We start from the raw sequence: 19,202 nt of genomic DNA, 5'->3' as shown, positions 1-19,202 counted from the left end.
AGGGAAATACAAACTAGGAGAAGATACAGCAGTTTACCTTTGCTTCAGCCTACTGGGTAAGAGTCTACCTCCATCCCTTTCGTTGGTGCTAAGTGAATTGAGTTCAAATTACTTTTGCGTTTTGAACTCAGTTCAAAGAGAGCCAATGATGAATGAGGAAAGTAGGAGGAAGAGGAAAAAGCTGGGACTTTTAAATATCATCTGAAAAGTGGAACAATGGAGTATTAATTGGGACTATTCTTGCTGAATTGGGACAATTGGAGAATACAGCCTCTTTTTTCTTAGTGGTTAGTAGCAGCAGTTACATTTGAACATCTAAAATAGTGATTGCACACAAAAACTGCAGTAAGAAATCCACCCCAGGCAAAGTGGATTTTGCAGACTGTATAATTATATAAATTAGTTTAATCTGCATAAACTATCCATGTTTACTTTGTTTCGTTTGTGGTGCTTATTTCTTGGAACAGTTAGGCTCTACTTTGCTTACTCATAGAAAAGGACAGGGAGCAAGGCAGGAAATTTTAGCCTCATTCACTATCCATGGAATTTTAATATAGACACTTTTGAGATTTCAGCAAACATTGCTTACAATTTTCTCAAGTGTTGCTTTATCTGTAGCCATAATGCAGACAGCAGTTGTCAGCAAGAATAGCTAATACTGAGCAAGATAGAGCAATGGTTTGACATTATAAGGCCACTTCATATTTTTCTACCATAGTTTGGAAAAGTTGCATTATCGGATAATAACTCGCAGAATTGAATGATGGATTATATCAATCAGAAAAGTAACTTTACCAAACCCAGGATTTTATAACAAAAAGTGCTTATTTTTAAAATTTTAATTTGTATCCAGTCCGCTCCCCACTTTATATGTGGGGTACACTCAAAGCAGCTTTCACCATACATAAAAACAGTCTAGCTAAAACAATTTGAAATATAACCATTAGAAAAGCATTGAACACAATCCACTTCAAAACATTTAGAGCAGTTAAAACATTGAGAGCTGCGACACCTTTTGGAGTATTTTAGTAAACAACATTTATATCCTGACATTCCTGTACCTTTCCTCTTGCTTTCCAAAAAGAATTCATTTAATATTATCTAAAGTTCTCTCTTTGTATTTTGGCAGATATTTTATAGCAGTAGAAGACAGCAAAATTCTTCCACTAAATGTGCCGTACAGGTAAAATAATTTTTAAAATATGTGTTCATATTTATATAGTTTGCATTATTTAGTATTAAATGCTTTGCAGTATCCAGTTTATGAAGGTGAATATATGTATTTGTGTGTATGTGTGTGTATACTTATGGTGATTTATTATCATTATTGATATTGTTGTTGTTATTTTAAATGCTGCTGCTACTAATATTTAATACCACTACTGCAGGATATTATCCAGGCTACATAGATACACATATAGGCCAATACCCCTGCATGCTGTAAATTAGTAGTACAAATCTCTTTTCAACTAGGAAGGCAAATTCCAATTTGGGAACACTTCAGGGGTTGCATTCTTATAGTGGATAAAGTTGAGGACATAAGATGGACCCAGATTAGTACAGGGCAAGTGAGATACATATCTTACATCTGATTCATCCCATATTAATCTGGCCCTTCCCTGTGCCTTTTACCCCAGTACTCTAATGCAGCAAACTTCCATAATGTGAAACTTTGCTAGTCTGTAATTAGAGGTCTTATCCATTCAAAACCTGCCAGTCTACAAATGAGATCACCTCATTTGGGGAAAACCTTGAAATTTGGAAACTTGAGCTCCTATGCCATGTAAAATCTTTGCAGACAAGAGACCTGTTCCACGCAGAATCTTCCAGTGCTGATAAACATATGTGGAAGACATTCCCTAGGCCCATAGTAAACTCTTCATTCAAATTAAGTTATGGGAAGGACTCAAACTATGATCTCCAGAACTCCAGAACCAGTGCTCAGATTACTACATTATGCTGGGATCTCAGTGATCTAACTCATTTCAGAGCTTTGTTGTGGTCCATAATAAACATTCTGTTCACCTTTGCCCTAATGAACATTTCGTATTTCAAACTGAATATACCTAATGTCAACATGTCAAGTTTTAAAATCTTTAACATCAAATGACCAAAGTTATTCTGACTTGTATTCCTTTACTTTCTTTTTGCATTCTTAGCCCATCAAGTTCCCTAAAACCACCATATATAAGGTAATAAGATCACTTTCTGTTTTCTTTCTTTTCCTTTTCAAAAGGCCCATTCTTACCAATGGACTTTGTTATTGATTTATTTGTCTTTGTTGCAGGCTTAGTAGAGTTACAATGATACGCGTTATATTTTTGAAGTGTTGCAGGTGATGCCCCTCCTGCAAGCTGTGTGTTTAGCCAAGTCATGAACATGGCAGCATTTCTAGGTAGGCGTTGCATGAAGAATGTCTGGCTTCTTTTTGTCCTTTCTAATTCACATTTGTGAATCACCAGATTCAGACCAGTAAATATTGTAAAGGTCTAACTCTAGGGATCCAATGAATAATGCAGCAGCTATGGCTTGGTTCTCACTGAGGTGGTAAACTTTAGTTTGGGCTGTTCAATTTGAAACTGGACATGAGAGTTCAAGTGTCTGACGTCTCCATACCAAAAGTAAAATTCCTCGAACATTAAAGAGAAGGCTAGGCTTTACTCTGATATACTAGATTTTGTATCCTGGCGTTATTAGTTTTATATCTAGAAGCTTTTCCATCAAAATTCTACTTGTATAGTATAAAGCTTTTCTGTGTAGAACCAGCATTTAGGCCTCAAATCAGCATCTTGCATCTTTGGGTATGGACATGTCTGTCTGCCGAATATGAATTTGGGTTTACATAGCAGACGGTTGTGATTTTAAATTTTCTACAACACTCTGGAGCAACAAATATAAGCATTGTGAATAGCTGAGATTATACCTCCCCTGTTGCTCACCGTAGCATGTAAACCTGCTTGGGGGCACAATGTCCAAAGATAGCAATAATGTTGGAGTGGGGGACAGCTAATGCTTTGACAGCATTTTCTTCAAGCCTAAAGCTCACTCAGACAGATTTACTACTGCAATAAGAACCAGGCCTGTAAAATGTGAAAATGTATAAGATATCAGATATAAAAAACATTTCAACCTCTTCTGTTTTTTTTAAAAGACTTTTCACTTTTAAAAAATCACCTCATCTTGGTTGTTATTTTGATTTATCCTTTTCTACTGCTTAAAAAAATGCATGTGCATGAAAATCACACAAACAAGATTATGCACATATTGATGATTGCACACCATTTATATGTAATTCGTGTACAATCCTTGTCCAGATTGCTACTCCTATACTATGGATAGGAACCGAGCCACAGCGGTCAGACCAATCAGCTTTTTAATGCTAGAAATGTAAGGGTCCAGATTGTTTGATAATGAGAGGCTACATTTTGGAAGTAATGTAGCAAGTCTTAATGGGTTTTGAGTAAGAAAAAAAAAGACATATAAAAAGCAACAAACCAAGTTACTTTGTAATCATTGAAATAGGAAACAACAACAAATTACTTTTCAATAAGTCATGAAGACAGACTACTTTTATAAAGTTACTATCCAAACTATGGTAAATATTTTCTGTGCTGTATAAAAACTGCTTTTTTGTCAGGGATAGACTGTCTGTCTTGTATGCACTACCTATAATTATTATGAGTAATTCCATAACCCATGTATGTGCTTACAATTTTAAAAGTAAGAATACCTATACAAATATCTTACAAATTAATGTACTGCTTTCCACCTGTCAGCCTTTGAGATATGTTGGATAATAACCATCCACAGCTAACATGGGGAGTTGTAAATCTACTGAACTGAGGAGTGCTGGTTTGAAGATATGTGAGTTAAACTTTGCCCCCTTCTACACTGCCATATAAAATCCATATTATCTGCTTTGAACTGGATTATATGGCAGTGTAGACTCAAATAATCCATTTTTATATTTTAAAAAATCAAGTACAATAATAATAAAAACCCAGTGAATGCATCTAGATTAAAAGGAAGGTTAAAAGAAGAAATTACATAATCTTTCCATTGAGCAAAAAAGAGGAGCACACATCATTGCAAAGGCTTTCATGTAACTTTGAGTGACAAATTGTTCCAGAGCTGTTATTGATATATTCAGTAAATGGAGACAAGACACTAAAAAAAAATTCAGTCATCTGTATGTCATTCAAAACTAGACTGAGCTGTCAGTTTTTGAATTAGAGAAAAAAAATCAAAAGTACTCTGCCTCTCCATCTGTTCAAAGATAAATGCTAACTTCTTTCCAATTTATGGCAATTTCTAAACATGTTGCTGCATGCATAAAACTATTTAATTTTTGCATAACGCTATCCGTGTCATTTATTCATTTCATTATTTAAACTGTGATACGAGTTTTGCATAGTTCCACAGTTTGCATAGTTCCCATTTCAAAGAAAACCTTGTTCTATTTGCAGCTGCTTTTCTAAAAAGCATCTTTAAAAGAAACAAAAATGCTTTTTGAAGTTTTTGAAACAACAGCTTCATTTAAAAATATATGTATATAACATTTCAAAAATATCGAGAAGCAACATTCGTACTGAAGCTACCAGTAGGAGGAAAAAAAAGGAGGAACCTGTCAAGAGTCAGACGCCAGTTAACATACAAAACAAAGTTTATTCCGAAGATAAGCCAAAAAATAACGTAAACACAGGAAATATCCTTGAAACACTTCACTTTTCAGTGTTTCGAGAGTAGATTGGACAATAATAACTCAAAAACGAGCCACGCTAATTTCCCATGCTGGCATTCAATAAAAAACTAAATAACGCTTCAATTCAGCTTTGGAAAACAAATAGAGTTAATTGCTGGAAAATAAACAAACTAGAAAAGCAGTAAAGCTGCTTCCACGGTGCAGATAAGCCGAGAGCCTCAAAGGGATGATGAATAGCCGTCGTCAGAAGAATCCAAGGTCAGGTCAGGAGGCAGCAGAAATTCCGAAAGACAAACCAATAGTCAGAAGCCGGGAGTAGCCGTCAGTCAGAGGGCGTAGACAGAAGCCAGGTCAAATTCAATCCAAAGTCCGAAGAGGGTGCAGTCATCCAAAACAGGTCCACGATAAGACACAGCGAGAGCCAAGCCAGATGGTATCAGCAGATCCGAATCACAGTCCAAGTCCAGAAACACAGAGATCCCAATGGCGCCTCAGCAACACCTTGCCACACGCAAAGTGCAGTGGCCAAACATTCACATTTTATTCCCCTTCCTCCTGGGTGACCAAACACTCACACCCAAACACCAGGTGTCCCAAATCTACTCAGAGTCTGAACTCCACACAGCTAGAGCTCGTGGATCTGGAGTACCTAGCAATTCGTCGGAGTCCCAATCATCCTGCCCACACTTAGCCCCATGAACACTTAAAGAACCATCCTCCCTTCTCCAAGCATCCCAATTGGGATCAGCTCCTGCAGAAACCCCAGGTTCAGAAGTATCCATAGACCCCAAATCCCCAGACATCTCCGGTGGCTGTGCCCATTCAGTGCCCGCTTCCCCAGCCACCACCTGTTCCTCAGCATCCATCTCCCCATCTGAATCTTCCTCAGAAGATCCCCCATATAGCTCTCTAAGTCGCTTCCTGCGCAACTCCTCCAGTGAACCCTCATCACGAGGGTTTTTTCTTCCTCTTCGAATTCCATCACCATCAACCATAATCCCCGAAGGCGCAGTCACAACAGAACCTTTGGTCTTCTTCCATCAATGAACCTGAAGCAGCATTTCCAATTCAATAATCTTATGTATGCTTGCCAGGGCTGAGGTTCAAGCTTCCCTCCCCAATTTATGTTGTGTGCATGTGCATGAACAACCTCTTGCTGATACTAGATGCAGCTCTGATCCCAAAACGTTGTGCAACCTTGCAACAGTTGCACACCCAGCTTGGTTTTAATGACATTATGAATGATAAAGATGAGCCTCCGACAGCTACCATCCTAGCTTGGAGTCTTCAGTATATGTCAAGGGAGTGCTTTTTCTTTAATTTCTGTGTCAAGTAGAGCCCACTGTGCTCTACTTATGAGGCTATTCACAGTATTTCTTAACTGGAAATCAGAAGATTGGCTAGACATTGAGAGACACTGATTTTGCTGAGAACTGGATGATAGCATTACTAAGGGTTTGTTACTTTCACACTCATGAAAATCTATGTGTGATTAGCATTGAAGGTCATGGATGGAGTCTAAAAACACAAGCTTATATGCTAGGTATGAAGGTGTCACTTCAATTATTAAAGCTTGCTATTGATTTCTATAAGCATGTCATTATTCCTGTAGAAAACTAGAAGGTGTACACCAGGCAGGTGGAACATCAATCCCTAGAGTGGAATTTGACTTTACTGGGACCTCGGTCCAGTCCAGCTTCCACAGAAGGCTACATCTCTTTCTCCATGGCTCAATACTTGAGGAGTGTCTCAACTTATGTCCTCCGCACCAGCAATATCCTAAAAGGTTGAAATGCATCTCTAAGCCTTTGTTTGGACCTTTAAGTGAAAACGTGTCAGATAGATAGATAGATAGATAGACAGACAGACAGACAGACAGACAGTTACTTTCAGCCATTTGCCTTTGGCTCTGCCCACACTGAAATGTAGACTCCCATATTTTTTCTCCTAAATTTGACTTTAGGCTCAGAGAGATTCTCTGCTTTTGGGCTCTGTATGTGTTAACTCATGGTTATAATCATAGATTCTTTCAAATTTAGTAGCTCAAAATAATCAATTTCTGGATTCCACAGTGAGCCCTCACATACACAAAAAGACCAAGACCTTACATGATTCCCTCCCCATGCTTGCTACCAGTGTGGAGAGGGAATGAAGATTCCTCCCTCTGCTCAGCTGCTTCCCATGGTGCTCAGAAGTTGAGAGGCTGATGATTGTAGCTCATGCTCCTTCCATGTCCAGGAACAGCCAGAATTAGCCTGGTTTTCTGTTTCAGTTAATCATTGTTTGACAAAATGAAACTGAGCCTAGCTGTTGTTAACTGGAGTGGGATCCTTGTAACAGGAGGCACTATATACCTTCGGCCATGAAGTCTAAAAAGTATCTGTGCAAGTATAAGCTCCAGTTAAACATTCATATTTCACCAACAAGATGTTGACCAAGACTTCATGCTGCAAATATTCTGCCTTCCCTGTGTGGATGATTTAGAGTACTTGTGACAAGGCTATGACAAATGGCAATGGAATAATGGTCTTATCGCTTCTCTCATCCTTGTTTGAATCTTATTTGTGGAGTGAATTTTTCTGTGTGCCTATGGTATTTTGAATGTAGGGTAACCAATTACCAAGGAGACCAAGGTTTCTTTTGTAAATAAACCAATTTCATAAGTTGCTCGGGTGGACTTTTCAAATTCCCTTCTCTGTGGAATGGTTCAAAGTGTCTAAGACATGGCTTTTTTAATATGCTCATTCCATTGAGACAAGAAGTAGCACAGGACTATTTCTGTAGCAGGCTGAGAAAAATAATCAAGAGTTTTGACAAGAGTGAAGTGCTGTCAATCTTAAATGTTCCAGGTGATGTTGCCTTAGGCTTAGGATAAAAAAGAAGCCACATTACATTACCACAGGAAAGACGTATGGACACATATTCTCATCTATGCTATTCCCATTATGAATAAAGGGGCCCTGTTTATCCAAACAGCTAGTGTCTCAGCTGGTCTAGCCAGGAGAAAAGAGATAAACACATGTAGAAATTCTGGGGCTATTCAAATTCTGCTGATACTTGTCTGGCAGCAGTACCTGACATTACACCTCAACATAGATATCAATTTGTTGTTATATTGTTATGTATGTGTCACCTTCTCTTTCCTTCTTTCAGCACTTGTTGTGGCTGTCCTCCGTTTTATTCAGCTGAAGCCAAAAGTCCTGAACCCATGGCTCAATGTGAGCGGCCTGGTAGCTTTATGCTTGGCCTCCTTTGGAATGACTTTACTAGGCAATTTCCAGGTATCTGGTTCTTTCTCCCTCCTTTCCTAATTAATGAGGATGTCTTGCACAGAACACCTATGATCTACATGTAGATAGTCTTGTTTTGCATTTGACCACTGAATGCGTATATTTTCTTCTGTAAAGGGCTAAATTCTGATTGGGACATGTATTGAGAAAGGGAAAATCCCAGCAGTGAGTGGGGCTCAAGCCATATGAGAGAGCCAAAGTAAAGCAAGTACACCCAGATTTAATTGTTACCGACTTGGACATTTTCCCTCACCAGGTGCACACAGTATTGTTTGTATCTATGGTGTCGTTCAGATTAAAACCAAATACAGCAGCTCTTAGACATGCAGAACACAGATCTGTATGTCTTCTTCTTGGCTGAAAAGTACTGTTCAATTCTATTTAACAGCTTTCTGAGTTGCAAAAAGCAGAACTGACCAATACAGCAGCTGTATGACCTTTAAACACCCTTTTGTCTCCAATCATCAATCAGAGGTTATTGAAGAGGTGTATAGGCTGCATGGGGAACCATTGCTGCCTGAATCTGTCTGATATGAAGGCTGTTCCCCATGCCTAATATGTTGCAGTGGCATTTGCTCTTCAGGGGCTCAGCCAGGGAACTTCTGCCATCATCTGCTATGGATTGTTTTGAGTAGAGATACAAGCAATTGAGACAGAGGTGTTCTGTGTGCAAAAGCATGTGTTTTGCCCCACCAGTATTTCTTCTGGTATATATAAATGTTTGTCTTTATCAATAAGTTAAAGTCACTTTCCTGTGATAATGTTCAATATATTATGGAAATGAGGTGAAACCATATGTTGCAGTTACTCCTTTTGAGTGCCGAATACTTCTTTGGTCAAGAACTGTAATAAGAGGCTATCAATTACTTTTTAAAAAAATAGTTTACTAATCAAAATGTTCATTGGTGTGCAAACAAAAGCATGAGAATTTGTGAAATCCATGTCCAACCCAAAAGCTGAATTAGCAAAAATGCAGTTGCTTCTTGAGCAATTGCCATTTTTGCTAATTTGGGGAGATTTAAGGATTTAAGTTTGGGATGGGTATCATGCCACCCTCTGGGTTTGGATTGTACCCCACATTACTCACCATTAAGTATACTGGCTAGGACTTCTGGAATTTGGAAGTCCAACAACATATAGAAGACACAAGATGCCTACTCTCTCTGTTTTGTGTGTGTGTGTGTGCGCGCGCGCGCATCCTTAGGCATGCATGCAGTCAGTGGGGAATAAAACAAGCAAGGCAATGCTCTCAGCTTTCATCTGAGCTTATAAATGCTTTCTTTGGCACAAAGGAAGAGGAGGGAATGATCACAAGACTCGCTGCTACTTGTTTCTGTCATGAAAAAGAGTCTCATAATGCTCCCTTGTAACAATAAACAAACAATCCAGGCTTTGTCATTAGGTCTGAATGGAGTCATTATCTTCCTATTAGTCAGCAATTCTATAATTTGATAGTATTACAGGTTGAGTACCTTTTACCTGTCATTCCAAAACCTGAAATACTCCCAAAATTCTCCACATGGGTGGCTGAGAAAGTGACAACTTTGGTTTGTGATGGTTCAATGTACACAAACTTTGTTGCATATTCAAAATTACTTTTACATTGTATAAAATTGCCTTCTGGCTATATATAAGATGTATAGAAACACAAATGAATTTACTGTTTAGACTTAGGTCACATCTCCAAGAAATTTCATTATTCACATATATGAAAATACAGGTATTCCAAAATCCAAAACACTTCTGTTCCCACGTATTCTGAATAAGAAATACTGAACCTGTCCATATAAATCTTGAACATCTATTCCCTCTTCCTTTCATATTCTATTCTAAGGCCTACTCTTTATCTAGTTTCTGGGCTGCTATTACATCAATCTTGTCCATTATGTGTAACTTTCAGTGATCATTCTAATACATGTACAATTAACCTGAAACCCGGAATGCATTCTTCCACTGACTTAAAATTATTCCCTGCCTTTCTTCATCTGACCACAAGAGGGCAAATTGGTTATTTCAGCATGGCTGCTCTAAAATGAACAATGGAGCCTAGCATCCAAACCTAGCCATATTTGGGCACAGGGGCAGGAAATCCATCAAACACTTCTGCCCATCCTTAGCAGTAAAAGTGGATTAATGAAAAATTAAATAGCTTTTTAAAATCTGCTCTTTTATGATGTACAAAATATGTGGTCTGAGGTGCCTTTCATTATGCCTAACATTAAAGCTAACCTTGTGCTCTAGGCAACCAGATTTATATAATGTTCATTGCTCAGTGAGTGCTTGCTTTGTACCTTTCAAACAACTGCTGATATTTGGAAGTCATTTTAAAGTATGTTGAGAGTTAATCCAGCAGATTTTATAATATTGTGCTGCAGATGAAAATTGTATTTGCTGCAAGAAACTACTGAGAAGGCATCACTTTATGTATGGGCCAAAATGTGATGAACCTAGTGCCATAAAAGCCCAGCCTAGATACTGTTTATTTATTTATTTATTTAATATCAAAAGCATTGCATAAATTAGTATAAAACGGATAAAAATAGAAGGAGCACAAGCGGCTAAATATCTTGTGACCAAAAACAGGCCACAGTGACCGCATTGTCTGTAGCCTCAAACAATTCTCTGTACATGAGGCAGGACATTGTGGAAAAGCATACAGATGCAGAGTTGTCTGTTCTGCTCCTCAGTCACACAATGTGGAGGATTATTTTAGGTAGTGCCATTTTGCAAGGTTGTCTTTTGATCTCCCCACTCCACTTCTGTGTTTGTTCAGGGACTTCCAAGTTGCCCATTCTTGGTTTGTCCCTGGAGGCAAACCCTCTTGGGGGGCCATCCAATTGGGATTTTCTGATTTAGCTGCCCGGAGGGATACTCTTGCTGTTGCTGGGGGAATGTTAAGAGGAGTGGTGGTTCTTATGAAGCTTTTCCTTGATTTGAGTCTACTGGGAGGAGGCTGATAGCCATGCAGTGGATGGCTTTCACAGTGTTCAACCTTATTTCTCACACAGTTAGCAGCAACTTCCCATCCACATCAGGAAAGGCAATCCAGCTAGCTTGTAGAGTTTATTATCAGGTGTAGGTTTAAGACATCCTGTGATTATTCTGCATGTTTCATTCAATATTATGTTCATCTGCTTCGCATGGGCAGTCTTGTGCCAAACAGGGCAGACATACTCAGCAGTTGAGTAAAACAAGGTCAGGGCTGATGTTCTTATTAATTTTGGGTCTGCACCCCATGCACTGCCAGTAAGTTTGCACAGGATCTTATTGTGTGCAACTACTTTGTGTTTGGTGTTCATGCAGTGTTTCCTAAATGTTAGTATTCGATCTAAGATGACACCAAGATATTTAGGATGGAAACTATATTCAAGCTCTTAGCCTTCCCAGCTAACTTTCAATTTCCTATTGGAGACTATTGGATACTATTGAACATCAGAGATTTGATGCTCTCGGCAGCTGAAATTATTATTATGATTATTATATTATGATATATTATATTATGATATCACCATAAAAAGGAATATAAGACTATGAAGCAGGACATAGACATTTACAAAAAAGCAGTGCATTTGTGCTGGGACATGCAGGACTTTGAGTGCTCTCCATGTATATAAATCCTTAATCCAGTGAATGTGGTAGGAAGATCAATTTTATCTAGATTTATTCTTGGTGGATTAGTGTAAGAGTGAGCAACTGGAGGCTCATCAGATTTGTCAGACTTGTATCCTATTATTAGTGTTCATTGCCCTGCAGGAGATTGTAAGAGGGCAGAAGTGCCTTAGCAGTCTTTTTAAATCTATTTCAGAAAAGGAAGTAATAGACCTTTTGGGAGAGCAGAGGAGGAAAAGTTATATTTTTGGCTTTTCACTTCCAGAATCCTTCAGCTAGTGGTTGTGCTGATATTTTGAGAACTATAACTCCTTCCAATTATATTTCCAAGTTCTGAGGTAAGGAAACCATTTTTGAGAAGATGAATGCAAAAGTCCTCCAGATTTTTCCCCATGTACAAAGTCTGTCAGCAACTTCATTTCCAGACATCAATTTAGATCCTAAAAAGAACAATATAAATCAAAATCAAGAAGTTTCAGGCAAGTGGTTAGTTTTTTCATTATTCGTATCAAGAAAAACCACCAATTCTGATTTCTGTTTCAGCTTACCAATGATGAAGAGATACATAATGTTGGGACATCATTAACCTTTGGATTCGGCACCCTGGCCTGCTGGATTCAGTCGGCACTAACACTCAAAATAAACTTGAAGAACGAAGGGAGAAAAGCTGGGATCCCACGGGTTGTCTTATCTGCAGCAATCACCCTCTGTGTAGTCCTTTGTATCCTTTAATTCTGCACATTGTATTCCATACAAATACAGATTTCTGATTTCAAAAATGGAGCCATTTACAACATGATATTGGTATTTCAAGAATACCAACTGTTTGAATGAAACCACAATATGTCCTTGTGGTATAAGTTGAAAAACCTGGAGCATATGCATATAATGTTGCTTTTGGTGCTGAGCAAGAAACTTTTTAACAAAAGTTGCAATGAATATTTAGCATCATTTACATACTAAACTGGTGTTAACATCCTCCTCGTCACGTATGTAGCTAATGTGTTTCTGTATCTCTTACGTCTTCATTTTGCTTACATAACATTGGAAAATTGCCAGATGCAATATAACTTTCTTCCAGCTAATGCTCTTTTCAAAAGATATGTACCCAAAGAGAGGTGAGGTTCTCATAAAATTGCAGGAGCAAGTTTAGTCTGGTAAAAAGCGTCATTTGAGATGTTCTTACACAAGCATGGAAATGTTCAGTGAACTACTGCTGGATAAGTTTGTTGGGATAATTAATAAGTTTCACCAACAAAGGGATATACCTATTTTGAATCTCAAAGTGAGTACATGAGCGAGGGATGGGGAAAGCAAGAAACAGCTGTATAGATCCAGGCATTTCAGTAAGGCACATGAAAGGATCCATTCCTCCCTTCCATGTTCTTTGCTTAAAATTATATGCCAAAAGTCAGGTCTGGTTTGCCATTTGGACATATAATTTAGATCTTAAGAGGCTCTGCAAAAGTCATGCTCTAAGATAGGGTGACCCCACCTGCCAAAACAAGCAAAAAAAAAAACCTTTACAAAAAATAAATGACATAAAACAAAAGGTTAAATAATTCACAGAAATCCATTTTTCATGGTGCACAAACTTGATTGCATATGTGGAAGGGTAATTCTCTCCCCATATTAAGTTTGCACAGCTCTGAGTAGAATGATATTTCATCCATGACTGCTTCCGTTATTCTGTTTATGTTCTTGGACCTTCCACAAATCTTTTCCTTGACCCTTCTTCAGATTTCATCTTGATGGCTCAGAAGTTTCACATGCATGCAGCACAGATACAGTGGGGAATGGTGATGTGTTTCCTCTGCTACTTTGGCTCATTTGCTGTGGAGTTCAGGCACTACCGGTTTGAGATCATCTGTTCCGAATACCAAGAAAACTTCCTCAGCTTTTCTGAAAGTCTCTCTGAAGCATCCGAGTACCAAACAGATCAGGTGTAACACAGCCTGTTCCTTTTTTGTCATGGCATGCTGGAAGGCCTGTAATTATATTCTTGACCCAGAGTTTGGAAAAGTTACTTTTTGGACTAGTCTGCAGATTCCCAGCCAGCATGACTAATGGCCTCAGCTGGACACTTCTGGGACTTGAGGTCTCCCAAAAATGACATTTCCAAGCTCTGGATTGAACTCAAGGTCCCATTTCTTACCTTTGAAAGTACAGTACTGGTTCATTTTTCACACATGTGATCACATGCGAGTTGCCAAACAGCTCTCCAATGGGCAGAACTAGACAATACCAGAGAGGGCTCTTTGTCCTCATTTTCTCAGTATGCATTTTCCAATACAGCATGCAAGGTGATAACATTGGACTAGATATTTCCCTAGTCCTGACTGTGTAGCACTGCCTAGAAGAATTGGATAAATATACACAATCTAACTGCAAGAAAAAGGTAGACAGTAACATCTGCAGACTCCTATACAATATAGTCCTGGGATAAGAACATGTGCCCCTTTGATGTTGTTAGACTGTAAACTCTACAACCTCCCTCAGCCCTAGTCATCATGGTCAGTAATAAAGTTCAACAACATCTAAAGGGCCATAGATTCCCCATGTCTGTCCAATTCCAATTCAGTGTAAAGTAGCAGGAGTCTTGTGAGTTCCTTTGTAAACATGTAAATAATTTTACAAGAGTGCACTGGCACCTCTTTTTCTATGGGCTGATCTGCACAACAGCTTCTCACACTCCACAGTGGAAATTTGGAACTAGAAACTCAAAAGACCCCTAGAAAGGACAGGTGCCTTAGCTTCCAATGTGCATCAAGGAATCTGGCCACACAGGCTCTGTGTATCTCTGCAGGCTAGACTTGCTAGGATGCAACCTGGAGTGTCCTCCTTTACCTTGAAATCTATGACTGAAATGGGGTGGATGGGTGTGTGTGTGTGGAAGCTGCACTCTTTGGTGCCTATTTTCCTGATTCCTTTGCCCTCTCCCTTCCCTTGCCTTTTGGAACTAACAAGAGGTGAGCGTGCCGGTGGTAACTAAAGAACCAGTTCTTGTACCAGTGAGAAAAAACTATGGCTGCCTACTAAGCAAAGCTTTTCATATAAAGGGATTTCCAGGTTACAATTTGCTCTGCCCTTTTGCATTGCCTCCTTACTTTAAAACAGTGTTTCTCAAACTCTGCTCCTCATGGTGTTGTGGACTTCAGTTCCCAGAAATTCTAGCCAGTTTACCAGCTGTTAGGAATTGTGGGAGCTGAAGTCCAAAACATGTGGAGAGGCAGAGTTTGAGAAACATTGCTTTAAAATGTCAGGCAACTTTTAAAAGGCCAGGAGCCCTGCTGGCAACCTTTAAATCATCCTGGCCCACTAAAGAACCAGGATGAGAGGAAGATGGCCCCTCCAGCTCTTCTCCCTAAACTCAGGGATAGGGTTACCACTAGTGCCCTCCTGAGAGTGGTGACATTTTGGTGGTATGAAGCAATGGGCCAAACTTGATCGCTGAAAAACTTGCAGGTTCGGCAGTAGACCTGAAATGCTTTACCTACAGATCCAGTAAAGGTATGAGAATCTTATGTTGTACGGCCACCGTACTGACTATATTACAGAGTTCTTTTCAGCTATGCCATTATGACATAGCTGAATACAACTCTGCAGTATGGCCAATATAGCGATTACATTCCCCCTCCTTCTCACTTCAGGCAGATAAATGTGCTCTGGAGAATGGAGGAGACATTGTAGGGAAAAACTGGGAGTCGGAAAGGGGTCCCAGAGACTGCAGGAAGGAAGAGGAGAAGGCAAAGTCCCATTGGGCAAACAGGTCTACTCACGTCACATTGGATTTAGCCCAAAATCAGGCATTAGCTGGCCACAGGTGTTGAACAACAGCCAAGAATTGCAGGCAGGGTTTATTGGTCAATCATAAACCAATAAAGTAAGCCTGGCCTGATTTCTCCTTTTGCCTTGAACATTTGCCAGGTGTGCAAAATTCTGGAGCAGAAGCTTTTCAAAGCACAGGGATAGTTATGAACATCTAATTCAGGAATAAGAAATGTCCTGTCATCCAGATGTTGTTAGATGTTCAGCTCCCAGCAGCCCTAACTAGCACAGCCAATAGTGAGAAATGCTGGAAGTTGAAGTCCAATAGCGCCTGGAACACTTCTCTTTTACAGTGTCTACATTTCAGTTTGCTGCTAAAGGCACAGCCAGAGGCTTGTTAAACAGCTGACAATGCTAATAGTGGCAGGTTTCCAATCCCAGTTGTTGGAACAGGTCTTTAGAATTAAAAAATACACAACACCATCCTGTATATCTCGTTTCTGAATAATACACAGATATGATTGGTTTTGCACTGTCAGAAGCAAATGGTTTATCTCTTTAAATATTAGTCTTCTTTCCAAAACATGCAAAAAATGGATTAATAGCAAAAATAGCAATGAGTCAAAAAAGTGGGGACAAAATCATATTTATAATAAGTAAACCAGGTCAACACTGCTTTGTTCTTTTCTCATTTGATTCATGAGCACAGACTCCATGTTTAACGACTGGATATAGGAGACTTCTCTAAAAAGTGTATTTGCTGTGGGCCATAGTCTGCTGTTCAACATGCAATATTTGATGTTGAATGAAAAAGTGAAACAAAAATAACTTCAGATTGTAAAGTATGCAATGTCTCAGTAGATAGAAAAATATGTATTGGAGTTAGTAGGAAAGCAGACATAGGAAAACACGAACCAAATGTACTTTGTTTTCAGCTTTGGCAAGGAGAGCCTAGAAGAAACATGCAATGCAAGTATTGACTTTAGACACACAAGGACACACATAGCTCATATAGGTTTTTGTTCCAATGTGTTTTTACTGTAAATAGTCCACTGTGAATTTTTTAAAAATATATGTTTATGTTGTATCATTTTATATTTTGAAATTTTATTGTAAAGGGAGAAATCACCATTTGTGAAAGATTTCCCCCTTGCAACCTAATATGCAACCCAAGTTGAATTTCAAGCTTTTTGGTGATATATTGTGCATTTCCTAAAAGTATTTCTTATGGCACAGCTGACCAATGATGAATACCTGTACACTGAAACATGACCACTAAATAAATTTTGTTTATGGACAGTATGTATATTATTGCAGATATACCTGTATGTATAGAGTAAGCGTGCATGCGTGCTTGCATGCGTGCGAGAGAGAGAGAGAGAGAGAGAGAGAGAGAGAGAGAGAGAGAGAGAGAGAGAGAGAGAGAGAGAGAGAGAGAGAGATTGCAATGGGTGACGTAGGAAAACAGCTCTGGAACAGCAGCAATCATCTGTTTAGAAAAATGCAAGTGATTATTTGGATTTTTAGCCTGCAAAACAAAAAAAATCCCAGCAAGATCTCCACGTCAAATTCATTCGTTGACATTTCTCTGCCCATATCCTTCTTCTAAAGCTGAGCTGAAAGCTTCGCTTAAATAAGCATGTCTTTACAAAGGTGCTTGGGCTTGGCATGTGCCAAGTCTCCTGTGGGATAGGAATACTGGGCACAGCCATTTGGTGCTCTTCATGAGACAATAAGCCACTGTCATGTCAAGAATGGGGCATCTTTAGGTCCTCCTGGTGTTTTGGCATAGCACTCCCATTGTAGACAATGGCAAGGGATTGTTGGGGTTGTAATTCTAAATTTCTGGAGGGCCAAAGACTGCTTTCTTCCGTCAAAGGTATTACGCTTGTTGTTGAGACAAACAAAAGACCATCAGAAGAAAACAGGTGCTGGATAAATGTTCCCCAGGTCAATTGTCTTCTCCTCTGGAGATAAGTCTTATGAATGTGACAGACTATGCTTTCCTGAACTCTCTCTTGACCTATTTGTTTTATAGCTCACAAAGGATCTTACTTGTTCTGTTTCTCTATTTTTGGCCCAAACAATACAGATGATGCCACTAAATCTATTCAAGCTGCATAGTCATAGCCTATGCTGAGATGAGCCAGAAACTGGGATGAACATTGTCGTGCAAAGTAATGGTGATGACTGCCAATGCTTGCTGTTGCTGCCTGTTTTTCTGTCTGATAACAAGGGAGAGACTAAGGAATAGCATCATCCGATTTCCTCCCCTTTTCTCCCTCCCTCTCTTTGGTTCATCTATTATGTGAATGGGGCCCAGAGAGAGGAAGCAAGTTATGGAGTGAGTTCACCCAGGGCCATCTTGACCAGTGGACTGGCAAAGCCTAGTACAAGGCAACTTTTTTCCCCATAAGTCCTAGAAAATTAATTTCTTTCCACAGACTTCCGCCATCCTCATTTGAAAAATGTGGAGTGACCAAGGAAGTGACATGCCAGCCAGCAAATGTAAAAACAGAGCACTGTGGTGAATTGTCGCTAATTGGATTTATATGGGGGAGACTCAGTCTCTGGACATGTGAGGTGTGAAGGCAAAATGCACCACACCATAGTCCTCCAGTGCCATGCGAGCTCTGGACCATGGTTTTCAATCAGAGAACCTTCACCACACTGTTTAGATGTTTATAGTTGCAATCTTTCCTTCCAAGGAGAGGGAAAAACAACCTGATGGCAAAGAAAAACTATTTCCATAGTTCAACTCCATGGCTGTAGACTCAAAAACCATCCCCCCTCCCACCACATAAAAAGTTATTACAGGGAAAAAGCCTATACAACACAATAGGCCTAGGGCCCTTCCAGACAGCCCCTATATCCCAGGATCTGATCCCAGGTTTTCTGCTTTAAACTGGTTTATATAAATCTGTACTGCCAGATAATCAGAGATAAACAGAAAACCTGGAATCAGATCCTGGGATATAGGGCTTGTCTGGAAGGGTTTGTGCGAGTTAGGGATACAGAATCCTTGCAAGAATGTGAAGAACTAGGTGCAGATATGCAACCTATCTTGGTCTCTGCCATTTAAGCAGCAGTTGTTCCATTGAAGGTTGAAAAGCCAATGCAGTTATTGACCTCCAGTGGCAGAAATGCTCTTAGGGTTCACTGACCTACTTAGTAGTGATTTCATGACTGAGTGATGCAATCACAAACAGAGCTAAATAGCCAGTGACAGACACTCTCCCTAGTCCCAGTTTTTGCTGTTGCTAAATGTCTCCCCCCCACCCCTAAATATTTAAGTAAAGCATTTAAATCAAAAATATTCTGGTAGGGAATCAGATTCACTTAAGTCTACATATAAATAATGTCACATGAGTACGAATGGATAAGGCTATGTCAAAATGACTTCTTTCCAGTAGTCTTATTTTGCCAAAGGGAAAAAAGAGTGCATCCTGATATAAACTTATTTTGAGATGAATGTTGTGAAGTACAAAACAAATGAGTATCTAATACACCCATTCTTCCTCCAAGTATTAATGTACTTCAGTTCTAAAAAAATGAAGTAATTTCTCATGAAAAGCAGGCAGGTTGATGTTACTTGCTTTTTGGTCAACTTAAACTTGAGGTGACCCTATGACTCAGAATGAGGTAAGAGCCAGTAGGATGTAAGCGTTTGGAGTGTTGGATTAGGACTCTGTAGGACTAGGTAGGTTACCCTTTTCCATAGAAATCCACTGGTAACCTAGGGCAAGTTACACTATCTCAGCCTCAGAGAAAAGCAATGACAAACCTCTTATCCGCCAAGAAAACCCTGTGATGCATTTGCTTTGGGATCGCCA

At 39.3% G+C, this 19,202-nt stretch overlaps 1 protein-coding gene across 4 annotated transcripts in view; it reads left to right on the top strand.

Moving 5' to 3' along the window:
- tmem150c (transmembrane protein 150C) overlaps window positions 1–16,671 on the top strand; it is a 39,308-nt gene extending 22,637 nt beyond the window's left edge. For all 4 annotated transcript variants that reach the window (XM_062981551.1, XM_008110997.3, XM_008110998.3 and 1 more), the window contains 6 exons: window positions 1,130–1,183; window positions 2,160–2,192; window positions 2,328–2,395; window positions 7,856–7,983; window positions 12,145–12,322; window positions 13,342–16,671. In XM_062981551.1, coding sequence (XP_062837621.1) covers window positions 1,130–1,183; window positions 2,160–2,192; window positions 2,328–2,395; window positions 7,856–7,983; window positions 12,145–12,322; window positions 13,342–13,550 — 670 coding nt within the window. In that variant the 3' untranslated portion in view covers window positions 13,551–16,671. The remainder of the gene's footprint in view (window positions 1–1,129; window positions 1,184–2,159; window positions 2,193–2,327; window positions 2,396–7,855; window positions 7,984–12,144; window positions 12,323–13,341) is intronic.
- Window positions 16,672–19,202: the final 2,531 nt, after the last annotated feature.

Source organism: Anolis carolinensis, chromosome 5 (assembly GCF_035594765.1).
Source record: "Anolis carolinensis isolate JA03-04 chromosome 5, rAnoCar3.1.pri, whole genome shotgun sequence".
NCBI classification, from domain to species: domain Eukaryota; kingdom Metazoa; phylum Chordata; class Lepidosauria; order Squamata; family Dactyloidae; genus Anolis; species Anolis carolinensis.
Note: the sequence above shows the minus strand (reverse complement) of the source record. Positions and strands in the feature narration are given on the sequence as shown.